General features: G+C 46.4%; 1 protein-coding gene across 1 annotated transcript in view; it reads left to right on the top strand.

The window, feature by feature from the left end:
* The window catches only part of NOP53 (NOP53 ribosome biogenesis factor), a 164280-nt gene that overhangs the window by 11788 nt on the left and 124986 nt on the right, over positions 1 to 27506 (top strand). The window contains exon 4 of the mRNA XM_069207477.1: positions 18406 to 18602. Coding sequence (XP_069063578.1) covers positions 18406 to 18602 — 197 coding nt within the window. The remainder of the gene's footprint in view (positions 1 to 18405; positions 18603 to 27506) is intronic.

Below are 27506 nucleotides of genomic sequence, written 5' to 3'. Positions count from 1 at the left end.
GATTTCTAAAAGTTAGAGTCACCTCAGCTCAGGACACCTTAGGGGCTGTCCTGACTGGCCAGTGACTCCTCCTTGTTGCTTTCTTTGTTCCCTCCAGCCTTGCCGCCAAAAGTGGGGGCCGTGGCCGGAGGGGGCGGGCAACTCCACTAAGCTGGAGTGCCCTGCTGGGCTGTGACAAAGGGGTGAGCCTTTGAGGCTCACCACCAGGTGTTACAGCTCCTGCCTGGGGGAGGTGTTAGCATCTCCACCCAGGGCAGGCTTTGTTACTGGCCTCAGAGTGACAAAGGCACTCTCCCCATGGGGCCAGCAACATGTCTCTAGTGTGGCAGGCTGCTGGAACTAGTCAGCCTACACAGACAGTCTGTTAAGTTTCAGGGGGCACCTCTAAGGTGCCCTCTGTGGTGTATTTTACAATAAAATGTACACTGGCATCAGTGTGCATTTATTGTGCTGAGAAGTTTGATACCAAACTTCCCAGTTTTCAGTGTAGCCATTATGGTGCTGTGGAGTTCGTGTTTGACAGACTCCCAGACCATATACTCTTATGGCTACCCTGCACTTACAATGTCTAAGGTTTTGTTTAGACACTGTAGGGGTACCATGCTCATGCACTGGTACCCTCACCTATGGTATAGTGCACCCTGCCTTAGGGCTGTAAGGCCTGCTAGAGGGGTGACTGACCTATACTTGCATAGGCAGTGAGAGGCTGGCATGGCACCCTGAGGGGAGTGCCATGTCGACTTACTCGTTTTGTTCTCACTAGCACACACAAGCTGGCAAGCAGTGTGTCTGTGCTGAGTGAGAGGTCTCTAGGGTGGCATAATACATGCTGCAGCCCTTAGAGACCTTCCCTGGCATCAGGGCCCTTGGTACCAGGGGTACCAGTTACAAGGGACTTACCTAGGTGCCAGGGTTGTGCCAATTGTGGAAACAATGGTACATTTTAGGTGAAAGAACACTGGTGCTGGGGCCTGGTTAGCAGGGTCCCAGCACACTTCTCAGTCAAGTCAGCATCAGTATCAGGCAAAAAGTGGGGGGTAACTGCAACAGGGAGCCATTTCTTTACACAAGCCCCCCCCAGCCCACAGGCCAGGAGACTCAGCCAAAGCTGGGAGAGTCTTCCTAGTCTGTTAGGCGAGGAAGAGTAGAGAAAATAGGCTGGTTTGTTGCAGGGCCTACTCTGCCTTACATCCTCCTGTTCAGGTCATTCCCTCTGGGGAACTGACCCACTTCCACAGTGATAGGACCTAGTCTGAACTGCCTCTTGTCTGTGCTTTTTATGTCTTCACCCATTCTTTCTATTTTGGGGTTAGAGGTATCCACCTCTGCTAATCTTATCTTAGCCAGGGTCACCCCTAGCTTACCCAGAGCTGGAGTAACCCCACCATGACCAACAGGGTCAGGGGGCCTAACTTGCTATTTGGCATGGGGTCAGACCACCATGCCAAGGATAGTGCAGCCATAAAGGCAAACACCCAGCAGAGGCCACTGACAGCTGTCAGTGCCCAGAACCACACCTTTAGCTCTTTTCCTACAAGGGAAGGGGCTAAGTTACAGGCTTCTTTGGGTTCAGGGTGCCTGTCTGCTGTATTAGAGTGGGTGTAGGAAGTTGGCTCTGTATGTGCTATTTCAAAGTAAGGAATAGCATGCACAGAGTCCAAGGGTTCCCCTTAGAGGTAAAATAGTGGTAAAAATAGATAATACTAATGCTCTATTTTGTGGTAGTGTGGTCGAGCAGTAGGCTTATCCAAGGAGTAGTGTTAAGCATTTGTTGTACATACACATAGACAATAAATGAGGTACACACACTCAGAGACAAATCCAGCCAATAGGTTTTGTTATAGAAAAATATCTTTTCTTAGTTTATTTTAAGAACCACAGGTTCAAATTTAACATGTAATATCTTGTTTGAAAGGTATTGCAGGTAAGTACACTAGGAACTTTGAATCATTTCAATTGCATGTATACTTTTCAAGTTATTGACAAATAGCTATTTCAAAAGTGGACACTTAGTGCAATTTTCGCAGTTCCTGGGGGAGGTAAGTTTTTGTTAGTTTTACCAGGTAAGTAAGACACTTACAGGGTTCAGTTCTTGGTCCAAGGTAGCCCACCGTTGGGGGTTCAGAGCAACCTTAAAGTCACCACACCAGCAGCTCAGGGCCGGTCAGGTGCAGAGTTCAAAGTGGTGCCCAAAACACATAGGCTTCAATGGAGAAGGGGGTGCCCCGGTTCCAGTCTGCCAGCAGGTAAGTACCCGCGTCTTCGGAGGGCAGACCAGGGGGGTTTTGTAGGGCACCGGGGGGGGACACAAGCCCACACAGGAATTTCACCCTCCGCAGCGCGGGGGCGGCCGGGTGCAGTGTAGAAACAAGCGTCGGGTTTGTAGTGTTAGTCTATGGGAGATCTCGGGATCTCTTCAGCGCTGCAGGCAGGCAAGGGGGGGGTTCCTCGGGGAAACCTCCACTTGGGCAAGGGAGAGGGACTCCTGGGGGTCACTTCTCCAGTGAAAGTCCAGTCCTTCAGGTCCTGGGGGCTGCGGGTGCAGGGTCTCTCCCAGGCGTCGGGACTTAGGATTCAAAGAGTCGCGGTCAGGGGAAGCCTCGGGATTCCCTCTGCAGGCGGCGCTGTGGGGGCTCAGGGGGGGACAGGTTTTGGTACTCACAGTCTTAGAGTAGTCCTGGGGTCCCTCCTGAGGTGTTGGATCTCCACCAGCCGAGTCGGGGTCGCCGGGTGCAGTGTTGCAAGTCTCACGCTTCTTGCGGGGAGCTTGCAGGGTTCTTTCAAGGCTGCTGGAAACAAAGTTGCAGCCTTTCTTGGAGCAGGTCCGCTGTCCTCGGGAGTTTCTTGTCTTTTCGAAGCAGGGGCAGTCCTCAGAGGATGTCGAGGTCGCTGGTCCCTTTGGAAGGCGTCGCTGGAGCAGGATCTTTGGAAGGCAGGAGACAGGCCGGTGAGTTTCTGGAGCCAAGGCAGTTGTCGTCTTCTGGTCTTCCTCTGCAGGGGTTTTCAGCTAGGCAGTCCTTCTTCTTGTAGTTGCAGGAATCTAATTTTCTAGGGTTCAGGGTAGCCCTTAAATACTAAATTTAAGGGCGTGTTTAGGTCTGGGGGGTTAGTAGCCAATGGCTACTAGCCCTGAGGGTGGGTACACCCTCTTTGTGCCTCCTCCCAAGGGGAGGGGGTCACAATCCTAACCCTATTGGGGGAATCCTCCATCTGCAAGATGGAGGATTTCTAAAAGGTAGAGTCACTTCAGCTCAGGACACCTTAGGGGCTGTCCTGACTGGCCAGTGACTCCTCCTTGTTGCTTTCTTTGTTCCCTCCAGCCTTGCCGCCAAAAGTGGGGGCCGTGGCCGGAGGGGGCGGGCAACTCCACTAAGCTGGAGTGCCCTGCTGGGCTGTGACAAAGGGGTGAGCCTTTGAGGCTCACCGCCAGGTGTCACAGCTCCTGCCTGGGGGAGGTGTTAGCATCTCCACCCAGTGCAGGCTTTGTTACTGGCCTCAGAGTGACAAAGGCACTCTCCCCAATGGGGCCAGCAACATGTCTGGTGTGGCAGGCTGCTGGAACTAGTCAGCCTACACAGACAGTCGGTTAAGTTTCAGGGGGCACCTCTAAGGTGCCCTCTGGGGTGTATTTTGCAATAAAATGTACACTGGCATCAGTGTGCATTTATTGTGCTGAGAAGTTTGATACCAAACTTCCCAGTTTTCAGTGTAGCCATTATGGTGCTGTGGAGTTCGTGTTTGACAAACTCCCAGACCATATACTCTTATGGCTACCCTGCACTTACAATGTCTAAGGTTTTGTTTAGACACTGTAGGGGTACCAGGCTCATGCACTGGTACCCTCACCTATGGTATAGTGCACCCTGCCTTAGGGCTGTAAGGCCTGCTAGAGGGGTGTCTTACCTATACTGCATAGGCAGTGAGAGGCTGGCATGGCACCCTGAGGGGAGTGCCATGTCGACTTACTCGTTTTGTCCTCACTAGCACACACAAGCAAGCTGGCAAGCAGTGTGTCTGTGCTGAGTGAGGTCTCCAGGGTGGCATAAGACATGCTGCAGCCCTTAGAGACCTTCCTTGGCATCAGGGCCCTTGGTACTAGAAGTACCAGTTACAAGGGACTTATCTGGATACCAGGGTCTGCCAATTGTGGATACAAAAGTACAGGTTAGGGAAAGAACACTGGTGCTGTGGCCGGGTTAGCAGGCCTCAGCACACTTTCAATTGTAAACATAGCATCAGCAAAGGCAAAAAGTCAGGGGGCAACCATGCCAAGGAGGCATTTCCTTACACAACCCCCCCCCCAAACGAAAGAGGATGAGACTAACCTTTCCCAAGAGAGTCTTCATTTTCTAAGTGGAAGAACCTGGAAAGGCCATCTGCATTGGCATGGGCAGTCCCAGGTCTGTGTTCCACTATAAAGTCCATTCCCTGTAGGGAGATGGACCACCTCAACAGTTTAGGATTTTCACCTTTCATTTGCATCAGCCATTTGAGAGGTCTGTGGTCAGTTTGAACTAGGAAGTGAGTCCCAAAGAGGTATGGTCTCAGCTTCTTCAGGGACCAAACCACAGCAAAGGCCTCCCTCTCAATGGCACTCCAACGCTGCTCCCTGGGGAGTAACCTCCTGCTAATGAAAGCAACAGGCTGGTCAAGGCCATCATCATTTGTTTGGGACAAAACTGCCCCTATCCCATGTTCAGAGGCATCAGTCTGCACAATGAACTGCTTAGAATAATCTGGAGCTTTTAGAACTGGTGCTGAGCACATTGCTTGTTTCAGGGTGTCAAAGGCCTGTTGGCATTCCACAGTCCAGTTCACTTTCTTGGGCATTTTCTTGGAGGTGAGTTCAGTGAGGGCTGTCACAATGGATCCATATCCCTTCACAAACCTCCTGTAATACCCAGTCAAGCCAAGGAATGCCCTGACTTGAGTCTGGGTTTTTGGAGCTACCCAGTCCAGAATAGTCTGGATCTTGGGTTGGAGTGGCTGAACTTGGCCTCCACCTACAAGGTGGCCCAAGTAAACCACAGTTCCCTGCCCTATCTGGCATTTGGATGCCTTGATAGAGAGGCCTGCAGATTGCAGAGCCTTCAAAACCTTCTTCAGGTGGACCAGGTGATCCTGCCAGGTGGAGCTAAAGACAGCAATATCATCAAGATAAGCTGTGCTAAAGGACTCCAAGCCAGCAAGGACTTGATTCACCAACCTTTGGAAGGTGGCAGGGGCATTCTTTAAACCAAAGGGCATAACAGTAAACTGATAATGCCCATCAGGTGTGGAGAATGCTGTTTTCTCTTTTGCTCCAGGTGCCATTTTTATTTGCCAGTACCCTGCTGTCAAGTCAAAGGTACTTAAGAATTTGGCAGCACCTAATTTATCTATGAGCTCATCAGCTCTTTGAATTGGATGAGCATCTGTCTTGGTGACAGAATTGAGCCCTCTGTAGTCCACACAAAACCTCATCTCTTTCTTTCCATCTTTGGTGTGAGGTTTGGGGACTAAGACCACTGGGCTAGCCCAGGGGCTGTCAGAGCGCTCAATTACTCCCAATTCTAGCATCTTGTGGACTTCCACCTTGATGCTTTCCTTAACATGGTCAGATTGTCTAAAGATTTTGTTCTTGACAGGCATGCTGTCTCCTGTGTCCACATCATGGGTACACAGGTGTGTCTGACCAGGGGTTAAGGAGAAGAGTTCAGGAAACTGTTGTAGGACTCTCCTACAATCAGCTTGCTGTTGGCCAGAGAGGGTGTCTGAGTAGATCACTCCATCTACTGTGCCATCTTTTGGGTCTGATGACAGAAGATCAGGGAGAGGTTCACTCTCTGCCTCCTGATCCTCATCTGTTACCATCAACAGATTCACATCAGCCCTGTCATGGAAGAGCTTAAGGCGGTTCACATGGATCACCCTCTTGGGGCTCCTGCTTGTGCCCAGGTCCACCAGGTAGGTGACCTGACTCTTCCTTTCTAGTACTGGGTAAGGGCCACTCCATGTGTCCTGGAGTGCCCTGGGAGCCACAGGCTCCAGAACCCAGACTTTCTGCCCTGGTTGGAACTCAACCAGTGCAGCCTTTTGGTCATACCAAAACTTCTGGAGCTGTTGGCTGGCCTCAAGGTTTTTGGTTGCCTTTTCCATGTACTCTGCCATTCTAGAGCGAAGGCCAAGTACATAGTCCACTATGTCTTGTTTAGGCTCATGAAGAGGTCTCTCCCAGCCTTCTTTAACAAGAGCAAGTGGTCCCCTTACAGGGTGGCCAAACAGAAGTTCAAAGGGTGAGAATCCTACTCCCTTCTGTGGCACCTCTCTGTAAGCGAAAAGCAGACATGGCAAGAGGACATCCCATCTCCTTTTGAGTTTTTCTGGGAGCCCCATGATCATGCCCTTTAATGTCTTGTTGAATCTCTCAACTAAGCCATTAGTTTGTGGATGGTATGGTGTAGTGAATTTGTAAGTCACTCCACACTCATTCCACATGTGTTTTAGGTATGCTGACATGAAGTTGGTACCTCTGTCAGACACCACCTCCTTAGGGAAACCCACTCTGGTAAAGATACCAATGAGGGCCTTGGCTACTGCAGGGGCAGTAGTCGACCTAAGGGGAATAGCTTCAGGATACCTAGTAGCATGATCCACTACTACTAGGATGTACATATTTCCTGAGGCTGTGGGAAGTTCCAGTGGACCAACTATGTCCACACCCACTCTTTCAAAGGGGACCCCCACCACTGGAGGTGGAATGAGGGGGGCCTTTGGGTGCCCACCTGTCTTACCACTGGATTGACAGGTGGGGCAGGAGAGGCAAAACTCCTTAACCTTCTGGGACATATTGGGCCAGTAGAAGTGGTTGACTAACCTCTCCCACGTCTTGGTTTGTCCCAAATGCCCAGCAAGGGGAATATCATGGGCTAAGGTCAGAATAAACTCTCTGAATGACTGAGGCACTACCACTCTCCTAGTGGCACCAGGTTTGGGGTCTCTGGCCTCAGTGTACAGGAGTCCATCTTCCCAATAGACCCTATGTGTTCCATTTTTCTTGCCCTTGGACTCTTCAGCAGCTTGCTGCCTAAGGCCTTCAAGAGAGGGACAGGTTTCTTGGCCCTTACACAGCTCCTCCCTTGAGGGTCCCCCTGGGCCTAAGAGCTCAACCTGATAAGGTTCAAGCTCCAAAGGCTCAGTTCCCTCAGAGGGCAGAACTTCTTCCTGAGAAGAGAGGTTCTCTTTTTCTGACTGTGTTGCAGTTGGTTTCCCAACTGACTTTCCTTTTCTCTTGGTAGGCTGGGCCATTTTTCCAGACTCCAGCTCTACTTTTTCACCCTGTGCCTTGCACTGTGCTCTTGTTTTTACACACACCAGTTCAGGGATACCCAGCATGGCTGCATGGGTTTTTAGTTCTACCTCAGCCCATGCTGAGGACTCCAGGTCATTTCCAAGCAGACAGTCTACTGGGATGTTTGAGGAGACCACCACCTGTTTCAGGCCATTGACCCCTCCCCATTCTAAAGTTACCATTGCCATGGGATGTGCTTTAGTTTGATTGTCAGCATTGGTGACTGTATAAGTTTTTCCAGTCAGGTATTGGCCAGGGGAAACCAGTTTCTCTGTCACCATGGTGACACTGGCACCTGTATCCCTCAGGCCCTCTACACTTGTCCCATTAATAAAGAGCTGCTGCCTGTATTTTTGCATGTTAGGGGGCCAGGCAGCTAGTGTGGCTAAATCCACCCCACCCTCAGAGACTAGAGTAGCTTCAGTGTGGACCCTGATTTGCTCTGGGCACACTGTTGATCCCACTTGGAGACTAGCCATTCCAGTGTTACCTGGATTGGAGTTTGGAGTGGGACAGGCCTTGTCTCCAGTTTGGTGTCCAGACTGACTACAGTTTCGACACCAGGCCTTTTTGGGATCAAAGTTTTTACCCTTGTACCCAGGATTGTTTTGTGAAGAGGCTCTGGGCCCACCCTCCTGTGCAGGTTTTTGGGGGCCTTTAGAAGACTCTTGACTATTTTTATTTTTGGCTGTCTCACCACCTTTCCCCTGGGGAGGTTTTGTGACCCCTTTCTTTTGGTCACCCCCTGTGGAAGTTTTGGACACCCTAGTCTTGACCCAATGGTCCGCCTTCTTTCCCAATTCTTGGGGAGAAATTGGTCCTAGGTCTACCAGATGCTGATGCAGTTTATCATTGAAACAATTACTTAACAGGTGTTCTTTCACAAATAAATTGTACAGCCCATCATAATTACTTACACCACTGCCTTGAATCCAACCATCTAGTGTTTTTACTGAGTAGTCTACAAAGTCAACCCAGGTCTGGCTCGAGGATTTTTGAGCCCCCCTGAATCTAATCCTATACTCCTCAGTGGAGAATCCAAAGCCCTCAATCAGGGTACCCTTCATGAGGTCATAAGATTCTGCATCTTGTCCAGAGAGTGTGAGGAGTCTATCCCTACACTTTCCTGTGAACATTTCCCAAAGGAGAGCACCCCAGTGAGATCTGTTCACTTTTCTGGTTACACAAGCCCTCTCAAAAGCTGTGAACCATTTGGTGATGTCATCACCATCTTCATATTTAGTTACAATCCCTTTAGGGATTTTCAACATGTCAGGAGAATCTCTGACCCTATTTATGTTGCTGCCACCATTGATGGGTCCTAGGCCCATCTCTTGTCTTTCCCTCTCTATGGCTAGGATCTGTCTTTCCAAAGCCAATCTTTTGGCCATCCTGGCTAACTGGATGTCCTCTTCACTGGAGTTATCCTCAGTGATTTCAGAGGTGTTGGTCTCTCCTGTGAGGGAACCAGCATCTCTGACTATTATTTTTGGAGTCAGGGTTTGAGAGACCCTGTTCTCCCTAGATAGGACTGGTAGGGGGGAATTTTCCTCCAAGTCACTATCCTCTTCCTCTGAGTTGCCACCCTCAGAGGGGTTGGCCTTTTCAAACTCTGCCAAAAGCTCCTGGAGCTGTATTTTGGTAGGTTTGGGGCCCATTGTTATTTTCTTTATTTTACAGAGTGACCTTAGCTCCCTCATCTTAAGATGGAGGTAAGGTGTGGTGTCGAGTTCCACCACAGTCACATCTGTGCTAGACATTTTGCTTCTAAAAGTTGGAATACTTTTTAAGAATCTACAACTGGTTCTAGAATCTAATTCAAACTTTTACAAACTTTTAAACTCTAAAAGAAATGCTAAACAGGATCTAACACAAGGCCCTAGCAGGTCTTTTAAGAATTTAGAAAACTTTTCAAATTGCAAAAATCAATTTCTAATGACAATTTTGGAATTTGTCGTGTGATCAGGTATTGGCTGAGTAGTCCAGCAAATGCAAAGTCTTGTACCCCACCGCTGATCCACCAATGTAGGAAGTTGGCTCTGTATGTGCTATTTCAAAGTAAGGAATAGCATGCACAGAGTCCAAGGGTTCCCCTTAGAGGTAAAATAGTGGTAAAAATAGATAATACTAATGCTCTATTTTGTGGTAGTGTGGTCGAGCAGTAGGCTTATCCAAGGAGTAGTGTTAAGCATTTGTTGTACATACACATAGACAATAAATGAGGTACACACACTCAGAGACAAATCCAGCCAATAGGTTTTGTATAGAAAAATATCTTTTCTTAGTTTATTTTAAGAACCACAGGTTCAAATTTAACATGTAATATCTTGTTTGAAAGGTATTGCAGGTAAGTACACTAGGAACTTTGAATCATTTCAATTGCATGTATACTTTTCAAGTTATTGACAAATAACTATTTCAAAAGTGGACACTTAGTGCAATTTTCGCAGTTCCTGGGGGAGGTAGGTTTTTGTTAGTTTTACCAGGTAAGTAAGACACTTACAGGGTTCAGTTCTTGGTCCAAGGTAGCCCACCGTTGGGGGTTCAGAGCAACCCCAAAGTCACCACACCAGCAGCTCAGGGCCGGTCAGGTGCAGAGTTCAAAGTGGTGCCCAAAACACATAGGCTTCAATGGAGAAGGGGGTGCCCCGGTTCCAGTCTGCCAGCAGGTAAGTACCCGCGTCTTCGGAGGGCAGACCAGGGGGGTTTTGTAGGGCACCGGGGGGGACACAAGCCCACACAGGAATTTCACCCTCCGCAGCGCGGGGGCGGCCGGGTGCAGTGTAGAAACAAGCGTCGGGTTTGTAGTGTTAGTCTATGGGAGATCTCGGGATCTCTTCAGCGCTGCAGGCAGGCAAGGGGGGGCTTCCTCGGGGAAACCTCCACTTGGGCAAGGGAGAGGGACTCCTGGGGGTCACTTCTGCAGTGAAAGTCCGGTCCTTCAGGTCCTGGGGGCTGCGGGTGCAGGGTCTTTTCCAGGCGTCGGGACTTAGGTTTCAGAGAGTTGCGGTCAGGGGAAGCCTCGGGATTCCCTCTGCAGGCGGCGCTGTGGGGGCTCAGGGGGGACAGGTTTTGGTACTCACAGTCGTAGAGTAGTCCGGGGGTCCTCCCTGAGGTGTTGGTTCTCCACCAGCTGAGTCGGGGTCGCCGGGTGCAGTGTTGCAAGTCTCACGCTTCTTGCGGGGAGATTGCAGGGTTCTTTAAAGCTGCTCCTTTGGATAAAGTTGCAGTCTTTTTGGAGCAGGTCCGCTGTCCTCGGGAGTTTCTTGTCGTCGTCGAAGCAGGGCAGTCCTCAGAGGATTCAGAGGTCGCTGGTCCCTTTGGAAGGCGTCGCTGGAGCAGAGTTCTTTGGAAGGCAGGAGACAGGCCGGTGAGTTTCTGGAGCCAAGGCAGTTGTTGTCTTCTGGTCTTCCTCTGCAGGGGTTTTCAGCTAGGCAGTCCTTCTTCTTGTTGTTGCAGGAATCTAATTTTCTAGGGTTCAGGGTAGCCCTTAAATACTAAATTTAAGGGCGTGTTTAGGTCTGGGGGGTTAGTAGCCAATGGCTACTAGCCCTGAGGGTGGGTACACCCTCTTTGTGCCTCCTCCCAAGGGGAGGGGGGTCACAATCCTAACCCTATTGGGGGAATCCTCCATCTGCAAGATGGAGGATTTCTAAAAGTTAGTCACCTCAGCTCAGGACACCTTAGGGGCTGTCCTGACTGGCCAGTGACTCCTCCTTGTTGCTTTCTTTGTTCCCTCCAGCCTTGCCGCCAAAAGTGGGGGCCGTGGCCGGAGGGGGCGGGCAACTCCACTAAGCTGGAGTGCCCTGCTGGGCTGTGACAAAGGGGTGAGCCTTTGAGGCTCACCACCAGGTGTTACAGCTCCTGCCTGGGGGAGGTGTTAGCATCTCCACCCAGGGCAGGCTTTGTTACTGGCCTCAGAGTGACAAAGGCACTCTCCCCATGGGGCCAGCAACATGTCTCTAGTGTGGCAGGCTGCTGGAACTAGTCAGCCTACACAGACAGTCGGTTAAGTTTCAGGGGGCACCTCTAAGGTGCCCTCTGGGGTGTATTTTGCAATAAAAGGTACACTGGCATCAGTGTGCATTTATTGTGCTGAGAAGTTTGATACCAAACTTCCCAGTTTTCAGTGTAGCCATTATGGTGCTGTGGAGTTCGTGTTTGTAAGTGCAGGGTAGCCATAAGAGTATATGGTCTGGGAGTTTGTCAATGTCTAAGGTTTTGTTTAGACACTGTAGGGGTACCATGCTCATGCACTGGTACCCTCACCTATGGTATAGTGCACCCTGCCTTAGGGCTGTAAGGCCTGCTAGAGGGGTGACTGACCTATACTTGCATAGGCAGTGAGAGGCTGGCATGGCACCCTGAGGGGAGTGCCATGTCGACTTACTCGTTTTGTTCTCACTAGCACACACAAGCTGGCAAGCAGTGTGTCTGTGCTGAGTGAGAGGTCTCTAGGGTGGCATAATACATGCTGCAGCCCTTAGAGACCTTCCCTGGCATCAGGGCCCTTGGTACCAGGGGTACCAGTTACAAGGGACTTACCTAGGTGCCAGGGTTGTGCCAATTGTGGAAACAATGGTACATTTTAGGTGAAAGAACACTGGTGCTGGGGCCTGGTTAGCAGGGTCCCAGCACACTTCTCAGTCAAGTCAGCATCAGTATCAGGCAAAAAGTGGGGGGTAACTGCAACAGGGAGCCATTTCTTTACAATGTGTTACAGCGTAACATTAGATGTGTGCGTGGGTATCTGTTTATGTATATAACATTCACTATAAAAAAATAAAATTAAAAAAAAGGTTAAAGTCCAGTTATGGTTAGCTTGGGTTATAACGCCTCAACAGATTTTAAAACAAAACACAGTTCAAGTGCAATTGTGGTTACAAATAAAATAACAATTTGCAAGTTATGGTAAAGAGCGTGATCCGTATCTTGCACGCTTTCGGAGATGCGCAATGGAGGTTGCCCATAAGGCATAGACTGCTTGGACTGCCGTAACAATGCGCTCAACAATGCGCTCAATAGATGTGTGTGGTGTGTGTTTTTTTTTTTTGTGGGGGGGAGGGGAGTGGGGGGGCGGTTCTACTTTTCTTTTTTTACTTTCTAGAATTTGTGGATCTTAGGCAGGTGAGGATGATGGGGAAGCTACGTTGCTTGCAAGTCCAACATGGGATTCGTAAATACCGATATACAAATAATTTTTAGAAAAATGTATTGCAGTGGGAGTTTGGAGCCTCCACCGCTTAAATGGGGCTTGGAGGTCAGGGTAGTTACACCATTCTGCATTATGCTTGCTGTTTTTAGGTTTGTGCATGCACTAGCACATGCATCCTGCTTGTGAGACTCTGCTGTGTACAATAAAGGGCACCCCACTTCAATCCATCCAGTCCACCCCACCCCGCTCCAGTCCACCTCTCCCTACCCAGTCCACCCACTCTACCCAATCCAGTTCACCCCAGTATCTCAGTCCACTCCACCCTGTTCCACCGACTCCACTCTGCCACTAAAATCCTATTCAACTCTACGACACTGTACTTCTCTCTGACACTCTACTCCTCCACTCCACTCGGACACTCCACATACTAACTTTTAACCATGCTGGACAGCTGCCACACTGTGTGTACAACATGGCAAAACACATTGCCAAAGCCAATAGCCCTTGTATAGGAAAGACCTATTGGCTTTGCCAGTGCTTTCTTTTTTGCCAACACAGTGATAAGACTACTATATTTGGTAATGGTGGCCTAAACTGAAGAGTTTTTGTGACGGGCAGCCAATTAGAACCTGATGGATTAGTGAATCCGCGATAGACCAGGAAGGGGGGGGGAAATCTCCTTGGCTCAAAGAGGCACTTTTTAATTTTTTTTTATTGGGGTCATGTATTCTCCGGAGAGTCTCAGATCTGACGATAATCCACGAGCTAATGGTCAAGAGAGCTTTAAAATTTAACCTTTATGACCAACATGTTTAAATGGTAATTTCTCCATCTATGGAATGGATTTACTCCAAGCAAAAGCACTTCCTAGGGCAACGGTCGAGCTTCATGGCAAATTTGGTGTTCTCCTGTTAAACTATTTTATCTGTTTTGAGGAATGGAGAATCCAATGGTAATTAAATTTGAAAATAGCATTTTTTTAAAGACACCTGCCCTTCTTCTTTTTTTCCCCCCTGCTTGATGAGTCTGCATAAAACGTGAGTATATTACAGAGGAGATGATAGTGCCTTTAGCTCTGGCTGTATCAGATTTTTTTATCAGTTCTTTTTTTTTTTTTTCTTTTTTTTTTCTCAGTAACTTTGGAGAACTCTCCACTTCTGCCTTCCTCCAACTGTGGCAGTTCAGGACCACACCTTTACACAGTCTTAAATTGGTCAACCCAGTGTGCATTAAACTGTTAAGTAGACTATATCTGATCAATACCATAATGTGACCCACAGAGCCATTCAAAGCTACCCGTTTACTGAAAACCATAAAACTGCATGTCTCTCGCACTTCCTCATCCACCACACTGCTACGTGCTGCGTCCTATAACACAATAATTTCACTTCAGTGGTGATCACTCATGACATGGCAACACAGCCCACATAGGATAAAAACAGAGACAACCCCACGTACAAGTGAAGTCTTATTTTGAGTAACCAGTCCAAAGTAAAACAAACCCTGACAGCCATATTGAAAGCGTGTGGTACAGTCGGTGACAGCATGCAAAACCTCCTTGTCTTCTAAAAGGATGCATATTTTTAAACTTCATGATTGTAGGGTCTGGGTGTATGTCAAACAGTAAACTCTTTATTTTTTTTTATTTTTTGGGCTACAATTCTTTATCAGTGTTTATTGGCACTTTGCACACAAGGCCTGTGATCAACCCTGGATGGGCTTGAGGCCTGGCCCTGCTGCCAGACCCCTGAATAGCCTCATGCTGTGCCCACCAGAGGTTGCCCGACTGTAGTAAGTTGGGCACAGGACATGGGGTGTGGGGGTTGGTATGCAGGGAGCTCTTGTCTGTGGCATAGGATCTGAAAATCCCCCAAAATTCATGGGGGGGCAGGCAATGTTCCCTCTAATTTTTTTCCACTGTGTGCGGTCTCTGTGCGCTGCAGCCAAGGATACGTGCGCCAAGAAATTGACCATTCACGCGCATGCAGCGTATAACTAGCCAAGATCTTATGTAAAATATTTTGAATGTCTCACTGCTGAACTTGCAGTTATTGATCATGATGTGAAGTTAAAGGGTTGACATTGCAAATCATGCAGCTCAGACATTACTCGCATTGTTCACACGTTGTGGTCAGAATCCTGTGCTGTTTGATAATTGTAGCCTCTATGGCACATGTGTGTTGGAGTCTCCAAAGAGACCGATTTACTTTCCAGTTCTTCAGCACTGCAGATTGACACCCTAACTGTGTCTTAAATCCATAGAGAACAGGTTTGCACGAAGAAGGTCAAAAACGGCAATCCAAATTAACCATAGAAGAATAAAAAAATACATTTAGCCATCTCAGAACCGGTCCATGGAGGCCGATCAAGAGGGCTAATAGCAAAAAATGATTGACAAGATGATTTTGGTGAAGACAATCCATTGCATAAACCACTTTTCACATTGTCGATCGAATTCTGGCTATATTGTTTCAAAGCAAGAATGCCTACATTCTAAAATTAAAAAATATATTGTTTTTCTTTCTTTCTTTCTCTGATTCTTTTATATGGTGCCCACACAGCCACCAAATAATGAACTTGAAGGCAGGCGGGTACCTTCTTGTGGTTCCAAAAGACTCTGCTGTGCGTCATCGTTTTGCATGTTAGAACAAACCCCATTAGGTACCATTGACCAGAGACTGTACTAAACATAGAAGATGCACCAACAAAGACAGTAGGGTGTGGTTGCATATTTACACAGTAAAATTGTTGTGCTTTTCAAAATATTTGTTAGGAGTGTGTGAGTTGATGTTGTGATTGTGAACTATAATGCCATACAACAATTTAATGCAGGGCATTGATTTGAAGCTGAGAATATATCTTGTTTTTTGATCTTAGAATGTGTTCAGTGGTCATGGAAAAATATGTTGTCAAAATAAATATGGTGCCCAGCTAATATACATTCTAAATCGGTGTCCAGACCACTAGCTTCGACCACCACATCGGACACATTTATTATCATTTTTAAATCGGAGATATGAGTCCTGATTCAGATACCAGACATTTAAGCTTCAAGTCAGAGAAAGAGGCAAAATAACATGCAAAAGCCATTTGCATATTATGAAGGAACATACATTCAAAATATGGGATATCCAGCATAGTTTCAGGAGGGCTGGATCCGTGCCAGTCAGTCGGTGCTGGATTGGTGACAGGACGCCAGGGGATAATTTAAGAGTCATGGCGCACTTCCCCACTGTCCATTGCCATGCATCTGTAAGCTTGTGCCCCAGAACTAGGTCATGGCAATGCAACTTATCACAGCAGATGTGCTGTTAATATAAATTCTCTGAGAGCAGCACATTGGAGAAAGGTGGGCCAGCAGTTTGAAGCCGCTGATCAAACTTTTATTCAGTGGCACACAGCCTTTTTTTCTGATTGCCTCTTGCCTCTTTTCCTCCACAATACAAGGATGTGGAATTGTTATCGCTCCGTGCCCGGGACATATTGTCTGGGGTCAAGGGCAACACGTTTTCATGTTTATGTCCTTGGGACAAGTAGGGTACAAGGAAAAAGAAAATGAGATACAACCAATATTCAACACTATCAAGATAATATGCAAAACAAAAAAACAATGAAATAAATTCAAAAATGATATTTATTAAATGTGTATGTACATAAGAACAAGCAAAAGTATCTTAATTATATAAATATACAAATATTACACAGTGAAGTTAACATGTACAAATCTGAATCCGACATACATATTAAAAAATAGTTCAGTACAACAAATGCAAATAATCTACAAATACATAAACATGTAACAACACTTACTCACAAGGACAAAGTGCCACACAAGACAAGACAATGAGATAGTAATACCATAACAATTGACATACATACAACTCTAGATCTCACAAATACATTTAAATACAATTAAATATACACAAATCCTCTTTTGGCTAAACTCGTAATGATATCCTATTATTTCAATCACAATTATCTCTCAATCTTGTCTAATAATAACTTGAAAAAGTTCTAGAGCAATAAATTCATAAGTCATCCGCACAAACAGAAGTAGGAACCAAGCCTACGCGTGTTTCGGTGGTAATCCTCTAATTTAGGAGGCCGCCTTCACCAGGGCAGTTCCTTTTCAGTGCCTAACAGTATAAAATACCGCAGATTTTATAAATTCTGTTATCCTTCCCAATGGTACACAACCTGATTCAAAAGAATACAACAAAGATTATCAAAAAAATAGTTAAATCTAGACTCTTGGGATACGGTGAACCACCAGTGCTTGCACCCATGTCAACACCATCACCAAAAATAATAGTGAAAATTATATTAAAGTAAAAACATTAATAAATATGTGCTCAAATAAGCCATGCATGCCCAACCCCCTGCAGCAGAAACCCTTTGGCTGCCAGATTACAGAGAAGGGAACTGTCTGCAGTTGAGGTAATGTATGTCCATATGATACTGCTGTCTGAACTAGTATTTATGAGCCTTTACCGAAAAGCCTTCATTATTAGGTTTAGCGCTGTAAATAAACGTTTTACGGTCACACTGCACTACTGACAGTGGTTCAAAAAAAAAAGTGGGCATGGGCCACACACAATGGAATAGTGCACCCTGACACACAAACTGTAGAAAAACAGTGTGTAGTAATTGTATAGCTCTTCAGTCCCTGGTGGCACAGCACCCAGGATAATGTGCTGTATGGCTACACACTTATAAGGTCCAAAATGCGAGACCTATTGGCTTTGCCAACGCTTGTTTAATTTCTTTGGTGGGACTAGCCATCTCCCGGTTGTACCCCTACCCACCCTTTTGTTTTTTTTTTTTTTTTTTTTTTTTTTACACTTCACAGTTTACTTTGCGCTGTAATATCCTTGAGAGTTGGTCAGTGGTGTGCACTAAGCACAAAAAAACAGTCCATCAAGCAAATTGAAGACTGTCCCATTCTGGGCCAGCGAGCTATTCATTCAACTCAAAAGTTGATTTTAAGCATATATTGCAGGTCTATTAGTTGGGTGAATGGAATTACATGTTACCTGTTTTGCCTAAACCTCAAAGCAGATATCCAGACACACAAAGTAACATTATGCGTGCCATTGAAATGGTGACTGTTAAAAGGAAGTCGAAAAGCACTTAAGGAATCTAATAAGTTAGCTTGTGAGCCATTTCCTTACAAAGTTCATATATGGCAGAGCAGCTGCCTTGGTTTGGATTACATATAAGAGGAACTCGAAATTCATGAATTCAGGACATGCTCTGTACCAAACCTTCCCCTGTGTTTGAGTTCATAAACTATAGTTTTGTTTATGTATAAGAGTAACCCAATCCACCCAGAGGGTTACGTAACAATTGCCCTGCCTTTTAGTTCACTATTGGTATTGTTGTCTTGTTGGCTGGAAGAATTAATCTTTGTAAATTCATGTTGCAGAACTATCACTCCAAAAAAAAAAAAAAAAAAAATACTTCTCAATGCACTGTTATAATCTCATATACTAAGGAGAAATGGTTCTGCATGTTAATGAAATTTTCTTTTTGAATTTTAAAAAGACTATCTTATCTTTACAGTTTTTTTCGTTTTTTTTGTAAGATGTTTTCACTTTATCTTTTAATAAATGCTTGCTGTTTGATATTTTTTAATCTTCATCTTGATTGTAGTAAACCGCACTTATGCTGTTGGCCAAGGGGTCGCATGTTAAAGTTGTTAGGGCTGCACTTTGAAAATCACTGCACTAAGGCCTCTAGAAGGCCATTTCAAGATTGCAGAGGTTTATCAAAAATCACTTGTCATTGCTCGAAAGTATTGTGGTTCAAGTTCAATTCAGTGGTTTTGTAGTACCAGACAGCTAAACTTCTTGTAATGAAATGGTGTTTTCTGAGAACTCTTACTGCGGGCTCTCTGGTAACTACTTTCTGTGTTCGGAAGTATTCTTTCACACCAGATTCCAAACTCACGGAAGTTGAAACGGAAAAAGCAGCTGCGAGAGAAACTTGAAAGACGGGGCATCATCCCCAGGAAGCAGCGGCTCCTTCAAGCAAAACTGTTAATGCCACCCCGGGAGCCCAAGCCAGCAGTCCGAAGCCACCCTGGCAGAGAGTTCTATGATATCTGGACAGAATCCAGTAAGTTGGTGAGATTGGCGCCTATTGATGGATGCTCTGAGGGGCAGTTTTTTTTTCGTTTTTTTTTCTCTTAATTACTTTATTCTCTGCACATGTCCATTTATCTTGATCTCCAACAAAGAAAGTAATAGTGAATATAGGTTACGTTTCCTTTGTTTTCTCGTCTGAATTCTGTGACTTTTTTTTTTTTTTTTTTTTTTTAAATAAAAACCATAGGTCTTAAATCTTGGCTTTCCCTTCCCATTAAAAATCTTAGCATCCAACCACAGAACCATAAATGTTTGTACTTTTACAACACCAACTGCTGGTGCACATTTTCACTCGCCACCAAAGGAAGGTTCTTCTGCCAGCACTGCCACTTCACCTGCAACACCGAAGCAACCAAGAGCCCGAGACACCGCTGACACAACTGTGCTCGCCATGCCGACCGATGTCACAGCACAGCTCCAGTGCATTCTACTCTGCGTCTATCAATCGGCAAACAAGCCACAGAGGTCTGGGACAAGATCTCATCCCTCACCCCGGGGTCACATTCCTCACAGAGACCTGGCTGTACCCCGCATCTGCGCCAGACTTCACCATACCTGAAGGCTACAAGATAACACACCAAGACCGAATCAACAAACATAGAGTTGGAATTTCCGTCATCTTCAAGGACGCAATCTGCTGCGCATCCTTTGCAGATGACCCAACTCCGATAATGGAGCATCTTAACTTCCATCTTCACACAGATGGATAATGCACCATCAGAGGCACCTTCGCATACATAGCACTGGGCCCACACCCCACCTTCTACACTGCCGTCCATGACCTCATTGCCCCGCTCGCCATTGATTGAGTACTATATCTTCCTAAAAGATCATAATTTCCACCTTGACGACACCAACACAACTGACCTCCTGGAAAGCATGAGAAACTTCGACCTCTAACAACTTGTCACCGACCCCCACTCACATCGCAGGATACACACTCCAACCCATTTTTACGTCTAGCAACAGAGGCAAGTACAGCCACATCTTACAGCTCACGTGAACACTACTGCATCCACTTTAACATTTCAGATCTACCAACACTGGCACTGCTACCCCCAGCTCCACATATACACAAACTAGAAAAAGGTATCAAAAGACCAGTGGAACAATGCTCCCAACTCCCACCTCCCACACAGATCACCCGACCCAAACGGGCTGCGAATAACTTCTCCCAGTGGATCACAGAGTGCGCTGACACAATCGCCCCCACCTAGTCAGCCAAACCTGAAGTATGTGCCAGAACACCCAGCTTGTTCTCCGTGGAGCTGATGCAACTGCGGGCAATTACAAAGGAAGTGACTTACTAGTGAAAAGACAGATTGTACAACTTCAAAACAGCACACAACCAGTGCCACCGCCTCCTGAGAAACAAAGGACGCCCTAGCAGTCCCAATAGAAGCCAGTACAAACCACAGCAAGGAGCTCTTTGACTTTGTGAAGCAATTCTCCAACCCTGCAGCCACCGGAAAGGACATAACACCCTTCCAAGAACCCTGGCAGACTTCTTCCATGACAAGATCTCAGCCATTAACGAGCGCTTCAAACCCCAATCCCCTGCGGTTGACAGCATTAATCTATTCCCACCTGTGAACACAAACCCCAAACACCTGCTCACCGGTTGGCACCCTCTCAAAACTCAACCCCACAGTCTCCATTATGAACTCCGTACACTCAGGAGCACCTGCGGGCCCATGTGCCCACCACTTCAACCTCAGTAGCAAGATGATCAGCAACAACCTCGGTAGCAAGATGATCAGTAACCAGCTCAAAGTCCTCAACGCCTCCACCACCACGGCCTTCTTCCCTGAGGACTTGAAACACACTGAAGTGAGGTCCCTCTTGAGGAAACCATCTGCTGACCCAGCAGATTTGAAGAACTACTGGCCCATCTCCCTGGTTCCTTTTCTGGTGAAAGTTCTTGAAAAGGCAATCAACCAGCAATTCACCAAACACCTGGCATACTACAACCTCCAGGGCTCTTCTTAATCTGGATTCAGAGCCAGCCACAGCACCACAACACACCTTAAATCAGCCACCGAAGAAATCAGGGCACTCCTTAACAGAAGCGAAACAGAAGCCCTCATCCTTCTGGACCTGTCAGCCACCTTTTGACACTGTCTCTCACCGCATCTTTATCAACAGATTCCACTAAATTGGGCTCCAGGGAGACGCCCTCAAATGGATTACCTCACCAGATGAACCCAGAAAATCAGTTTCAAACCTTTCACCTTTGAACCCAAGAAGTTCCTCTGCGGTATCCCACAATGATAGTCCCTCAACCCCACCCTCTTGTACATGTACATGAGCCCCCCCGGGCCAGCACCTTCAGATTACACGGACTCCACACAATCTTCTCGGCCGATGTCACCAGTTCACCCTCTCGCTGTCCGAAGACACATCTACCACCAGAACCAACTTCTACGGATTTATGATGAAGGGCGCCGACTGGATGAAAGACTACTGTTTTAAGATCAACATGAACAAGGCGAAGGTCATCATCTTTGGAACACCTTACCATGGAACACCACTTGGTAGCCTGCCGAACTCTGCCCTTCCTCCCCACCCCAACAGACCACGCCGGCAACCTCGGCATCATCCTGGACAGCAAGTTATCTATGGAGAAACTGATACATGCAGGCTTGTCTGCCTGCTTCCACACCCTATGCCTGCTCTGTAAGATTGTAGACTGTCCTTCTGGTGTTGATTGGGAGACCTCGTCACCAGCAGGCTGGATTATGGTTATACTCCTTACGAAGGAATCACTGCACGCCCCTAAAAAGATTAAAGGCAGTGCAAGACTCGTCCTTGACCTCCCCAGACAGACTTGCATCACCCCGCACCTTAAGGAGCTCCACAGGCTCCCGATCTTGAATAGATGCTAGTTCAAGATGCCGACCCACTCAAACAAAGCCCTGCACAACAGAGGACCAGCATACATCAACAAGCGAACTACCTTCTACCAACCGACCAGACACTTGCGATCCGCCTTCCTCTTCCTCGCAAACACCGCCCGGATCCGCCGATCCAACATTGGAGGACACTCTTTCTGTCAGCTGGTGGCCAAAGCCTGGAAAGATCTTCCCCTGCACCTCAGGAATGCTGCATCGCTCCAGGAATTTAGTGAAGGACATAAGACTTGACTGTTTGAATGAACAAAGCACCCCATAGGAGCTAGCAACTCCAGCACCTTGGGACCCTCACAGATTATTTGCCACGCTTTATAAATCCTGCTTGATTTATAGTAACCTACTTCATTAATCCATGGATTACGGCGCACACACTAATGTAACAGAAATAAGGAAAACACATGACCGCTAAGGATCTGCTTGTGATGCTTTCTTTACGGATCAAATACCAGAACATTCAGTTAAAATTCATAAAACTGGATAAAGTTCAGGTATTTGCACTGCAATTTAAAATTGTAGATGAGCGACTAGAAGTCATTCAAATGTAAAGTCTCATCCCTCTCAATCTCTCCAATAAATCTGTCTTCAACCAAAAGCCGTGTTCTACTTCTGTTGGGAGAGATAGCCAGAGGTTTTAGAGCGCTGGTTGGTTTGAGTGAGCAGAATGGAATAAAGATAAGTTACTTCACGACAAAAATATCCTATTTTTGGAAAGTAAAAAATCCGAATGATGAAAAATTGGTGAAGGGTCTGTTACTAAAGCAGCTGAATGGGTTGATTCTTTTAAAAACAAGTTTGGTGTTTTCTTCGGGTAGAGGCCACTGACGTGCTGATCCTTACAAAATGTAAGGATTGTACTGTTAATATAGGAAAAATTATTCAAGTATTATTGGACGATGAAAAGTTTAGCTGTGTTCAGAGTATCTAGTTTTATGTGACACCTTGCGACAAGGTTGAATTATCTTAAGGTGGAAATGCCGCAGTATATACCAAGCAATTTGTTTCTGTGTACATTCAAAGAATGTTATCGCTTGTAAATTAATTATTGTTACTGTACTAGATTAAGCATTTTTGTATTAACCATAAACATTGCATGTATCATCAGAAGAAAAGGTGCAATCTTACAAATGGAGTTCTTTGAGCTTTCTACGAAAAAGTGCTATTGCTGCGCCAAGTTCAATAGAATCCTCCAGTAAGACAAAATAACACTTAGTTCGATGGCATATGTTGCTGCAGATACACATGTTTGGCACAGTCCGCTGCCTGGTGTTGGGCTCGGAGTATTACAAGTTGTTTTTCTTCGAAGAAGTCTTTTTGGTCACGGGACCGAAGGACTCCTCCCTCCTCGGCTCCATTGCGCATGGGCGTCGACTCCATCTTAGATTGTTTTTTTCCGCTGTCGGGTTCGGACGTATTCCTTTTCGCTCCGTGTTTCGGTTCGGAAAGTTAGTCAGAATCTCGGAAGAAAGCGTCGGTATTGTTCCGTTCGGTATCGGGGTAGTTAGGTACATCGACACCGATCATCGGAAGACTTTGGGGTAGCTTCGATTCCCCCATCGGGGCCTGGTCGGCCCGACCGCGTGCGACATCGAAGCCGATGGAACGGACCCCGTTCCGTTTCTGCCCAAAATGTCACAGTAAGTATCCTTATACAGATCAGCACTTGGTCTGTAACTTGTGCTTGTCCCCCGAGCACAAGGAGGATACCTGTGAGGCCTGTCGAGCCTTCCGGTCCAGAAAAACACCCCGGGACCGAAGAGCCAGGCGTCTACAAATGGCGTCCACGCCGACAAAACAACGTTTCAACGACGAAGAGGAAACATTCTCGGTTCCGGAATCAGAATCCGGAGACTCCGACGTCGAACAACAGCAACAAACTGTGAGTAAGACGTCGAAAAGTAAAACCATCGACAAAACGAAAGCCCAGGGGACGCCACTGCCAACAGGCCATGGCTCGACCCATAAAACAGGCGACCCGTCAAAGGCGCCGAAAAAGGGCACGCCCATAGCGAAGACACCCGACTCCGGTCGAGGGACCGCCATGGAGCAACCTCGGAGCCGAGAAAGCGGCTCCGAGAGACAAAGACAAGATACCGGCACCGAAAAACATCGGCACCGAGAATCCATGCCGAAAGGAACAAAAATTCTGTTGGTGCCGAAACCGAAAAAAGATTCTCTCTCGGCGCCGAAAAATACCACACCTTCATCCTACTCAGAGGAACAAGGAATAAGTGGCCAGATGCACAGATTTGGACAAGAGCTCCAAAGTGTAGAATCAGACTACACACAAAAGAGACTGTACATCCAGCAAGACACAGGGAAGATATTAACCCTTCCCCCAATAATGAGGAAAAGAAGGATCAGTCTCCTCAAGGATGACGCACAACCACAAGCCAAAGTGGTCAAAAAAGTCACGCCTCCGCCCTCTCCACTACAACAGGCATCGCCGGCACAAACACCGCCACAAATGCACTCACCAGCGCAAACTACCATAAGTCAAGATGATCAGGATCAAGACGCTTGGGACCTATACGACACCCCAGTGCCGGACAATGATCCAGATTCATACCCCACAAAGCCGTCACCGCCAGAGGACAGTACCTCATACTCACAACTGGTGGCTAGGGCTGCAGAATTCCACAATGTCCAACTGCATTCAGACCCTATAGAGGATGATTTTTTATTTAACACCCTCTCGGCTACACATAGCCAATATCAATGTCTCCCAATGCTACCGGGGATGTTACGGCACGCAAAACAAATTTTTGAAGAGCCCGTAAAATCAAGAGCCATCACCCCAAGGGTGGATAAAAAATACAAACCACCACCCACAGATCCAGTGTTTATTACTTCGCAGTTACCACCTGACTCCGTAGTAGTAGGGGCAGCTCGCAAAAGAGCAAATTCCCATACATCTGGTGACGCCCCACCTCCGGACAAAGAAAGCAGAAAATTTGATGCGGCAGGGAAAAGAGTAGCATCACAGGCAGCCAACCAGTGGCGCATCGCAAATTCTCAAGCGCTGCTGGCCAGATATGACCGCGCTCACTGGGATGAGATGCAACTTCTCGTAGACCATCTTCCCCAAGAATACCAAAAAAGGGCGCAGCAAATAGTTGAAGAGGGACAAACGATCTCAAACAATCAAATCCGCTCTTCACTGGACGCAGCCGATACTGCAGCGAGAACAGTCAACACTGCTGTCACCATAAGGAGACACGCTTGGCTCCGCACTTCAGGCTTCAAACCTGAAATCCAGCAGGCTGTCCTTAATATGCCCTTCAACGAAAAACAACTTTTTGGCCCTGAAGTGGATACAGCCATTGAAAAACTTAAAAAGGACACAGACACGGCCAAGGCCATGGGCGCACTCTACTCCCCGCAGAGCAGAGGCTCTTTCAGAAAAACTCCATTTAGAGGGGGGTTTCGTGGCCAACCCACAGACCCCACCAGCCAACAAACAAGAACCACACCATATCAGGGTTCCTTCCAAAGGGGAGGTTTCAGGGGATATAGAGGGGGGTCAATTCCCAAGGAGTAGGGGAAGATTCCAGACTCCAAAAACACCTCCACCTAAACAGTGACTTTCAAGTCACGCAACCCCTTCACTCAACACCAGTGGGGGGAAGACTAAGCCAATTCTACCAATCTTGGCAACAGATTACAACAGACAATTGGGTATTAGCAATAATCCAACATGGCTATTGCATAGAATTCCACAACTTCCCACCAAACATCCCCCCCAAAATACGCAAAATGTCACCACAACATTTAGAACTTTTAGGACTAGAAGTTCAAGCACTACTGCAAAAGGATGCAATAGAGTTAGTACCAGTACAACAAAAAAACACAGGAGTCTACTCCCTGTACTTTCTCATTCCAAAAAAAGACAAAACATTAAGACCAATATTAGATCTCAGGACACTAAATACCTACATCATATCGGACCATTTTCACATGGTCACACTACAAGACATCATTCCACTGCTCAAACAGCAAGATTACATGACCACATTAGACCTAAAGGATGCGTACTTTCATATACCAATACACCCTTCTCACAGAAAGTACCTACGGTTCGTATTCAAAGGAATACATTACCAATTCAAGGTGTTGCCATTCGGAATAACAACTGCACCAAGAGTGTTCACAAAATGTCTAGCAGTAGTAGCAGCACACATCAGGAGACAACAGATACATGTGTTCCCTTACCTAGACGATTGGCTAATCAAGACCAACACAGTAAAAAAATGCGCAAACGACACCACATTTGTCATACAAACCCTTCACAAACTGGGGTTTTCCATCAACTATACAAAATCACACCTAGAACCGTGTCAAACACAACAATATCTAGGAGCAACCATCAACACATCAAAAGGAATTGCCACTCCAAGTCCACAAAGAGTGCAGGCATTCCACAAGGTAATAAGTGCTATGTTTCCAAACCAAAAGATACAAGCAAAATTTGTGCTAAAACTTCTAGGCATGATGTCATCATGCATAGCCATTGTCCCAAACGCAAGACTACATATGCGACCCTTACAACAGTGTCTAGCATCACAATGGTCACAGGCACAGGGTCAACTTCAAGATCTGGTGTTGGTAGACCGCCAAACATACCTCTCGCTTCTATGGTGGAACAGCAAAAATTTAAACAAAGGGCGGACATTTCAGGACCCAGTGCCTCAATACGTTATAACAACAGATGCTTCCATGACAGGGTGGGGAGCACACCTCAATCACCACAGCATTCAAGGACAATGGGATATACACGAAACAAAATTTCATATCAATTACCTAGAACTGTTAGCAGTATTTCTAGCGTTAAAAGCCTTCCAACCCATAATAACACACAAATACATTCTTGTCAAAACAGACAACATGACAACAATGTATTATTTAAACAAACAAGGAGGAACCCACTCAACACAATTGTGCCTCCTAACACAAAAAATTTGGCAGTGGGCGATTCACAACAACATTCGCCTAATAGCACAATTTATTCCAGGAATACAAAACCAACTAGCAGACAACCTTTCGCGAGACCACCAACAAGTCCACGAATGGGAAATTCACCCCCAAGTTCTGAACAAGTACTTTCAAATTTGGGGAACACCCCAGATAGATTTGTTCGCAACAAAACAAAACTCAAAATGCCAAAACTTCGCATCCAGGTACCCACACCGCGAATCACAAGGCAATGCTCTATGGATGAGTTGGTCAGGGATATTTGCGTACGCTTTTCCCCCTCTCCCTCTCCTTCCATATCTAGTAAACAAGTTGAGTCAAAACCAACTCAAACTCATACTGATAGCACCCACATGGGCAAGACAACCTTGGTATACAACTCTACTAGACCTTTCACTAGTACCGCATGTCAAACTACCCAACAGGCCAGATCTGTTAACACAACACAAACAACAGATCAGGCATCCAAACCCAGCATCATTGAATCTGGCAATTTGGCTCCTGAAATCCTAGAATTCGGACACTTAGACCTCACACAAGAATGCATGGAGGTCATAAAACAAGCTAGAAAACCTTCCACTAGACACTGCTATGCATCTAAGTGGAAAAGATTTGTTTACTACTGCCATGCCAATCAAATACAACCATTACATGCCTCTACTAAAGACATAGTAGGATACTTACTACATTTGCAAAAAGCAAATCTCGCTTTTTTCATCTATAAAAATACACCTCGCAGCAATATCTGCTTACCTACAAACTACTCATTCATCGTCTCTATTTAGAATACCAGTTATTAAAGCATTCATGGAAGGGCTAAAAAGAATTATACCACCAAGAACACCACCAGTTCCTTCATGGAATCTTAACATCGTCTTAACAAGACTCATGGGTCCACCTTTCGAACCCATGCATTCCTGTGAAATGCAATATCTAACCTGGAAGGTCGCATTTCTCATTGCAATCACATCCCTCAGAAGAGTAAGTGAAATACA

The sequence above is a fragment of the Pleurodeles waltl genome, chromosome 9, assembly GCF_031143425.1.
Source record: "Pleurodeles waltl isolate 20211129_DDA chromosome 9, aPleWal1.hap1.20221129, whole genome shotgun sequence".
Lineage (NCBI taxonomy): Eukaryota > Metazoa > Chordata > Amphibia > Caudata > Salamandridae > Pleurodeles > Pleurodeles waltl.
The sequence above is the reverse complement of the archived record's forward strand: the minus strand, read 5'-3'. Positions and strand labels throughout refer to the sequence as shown.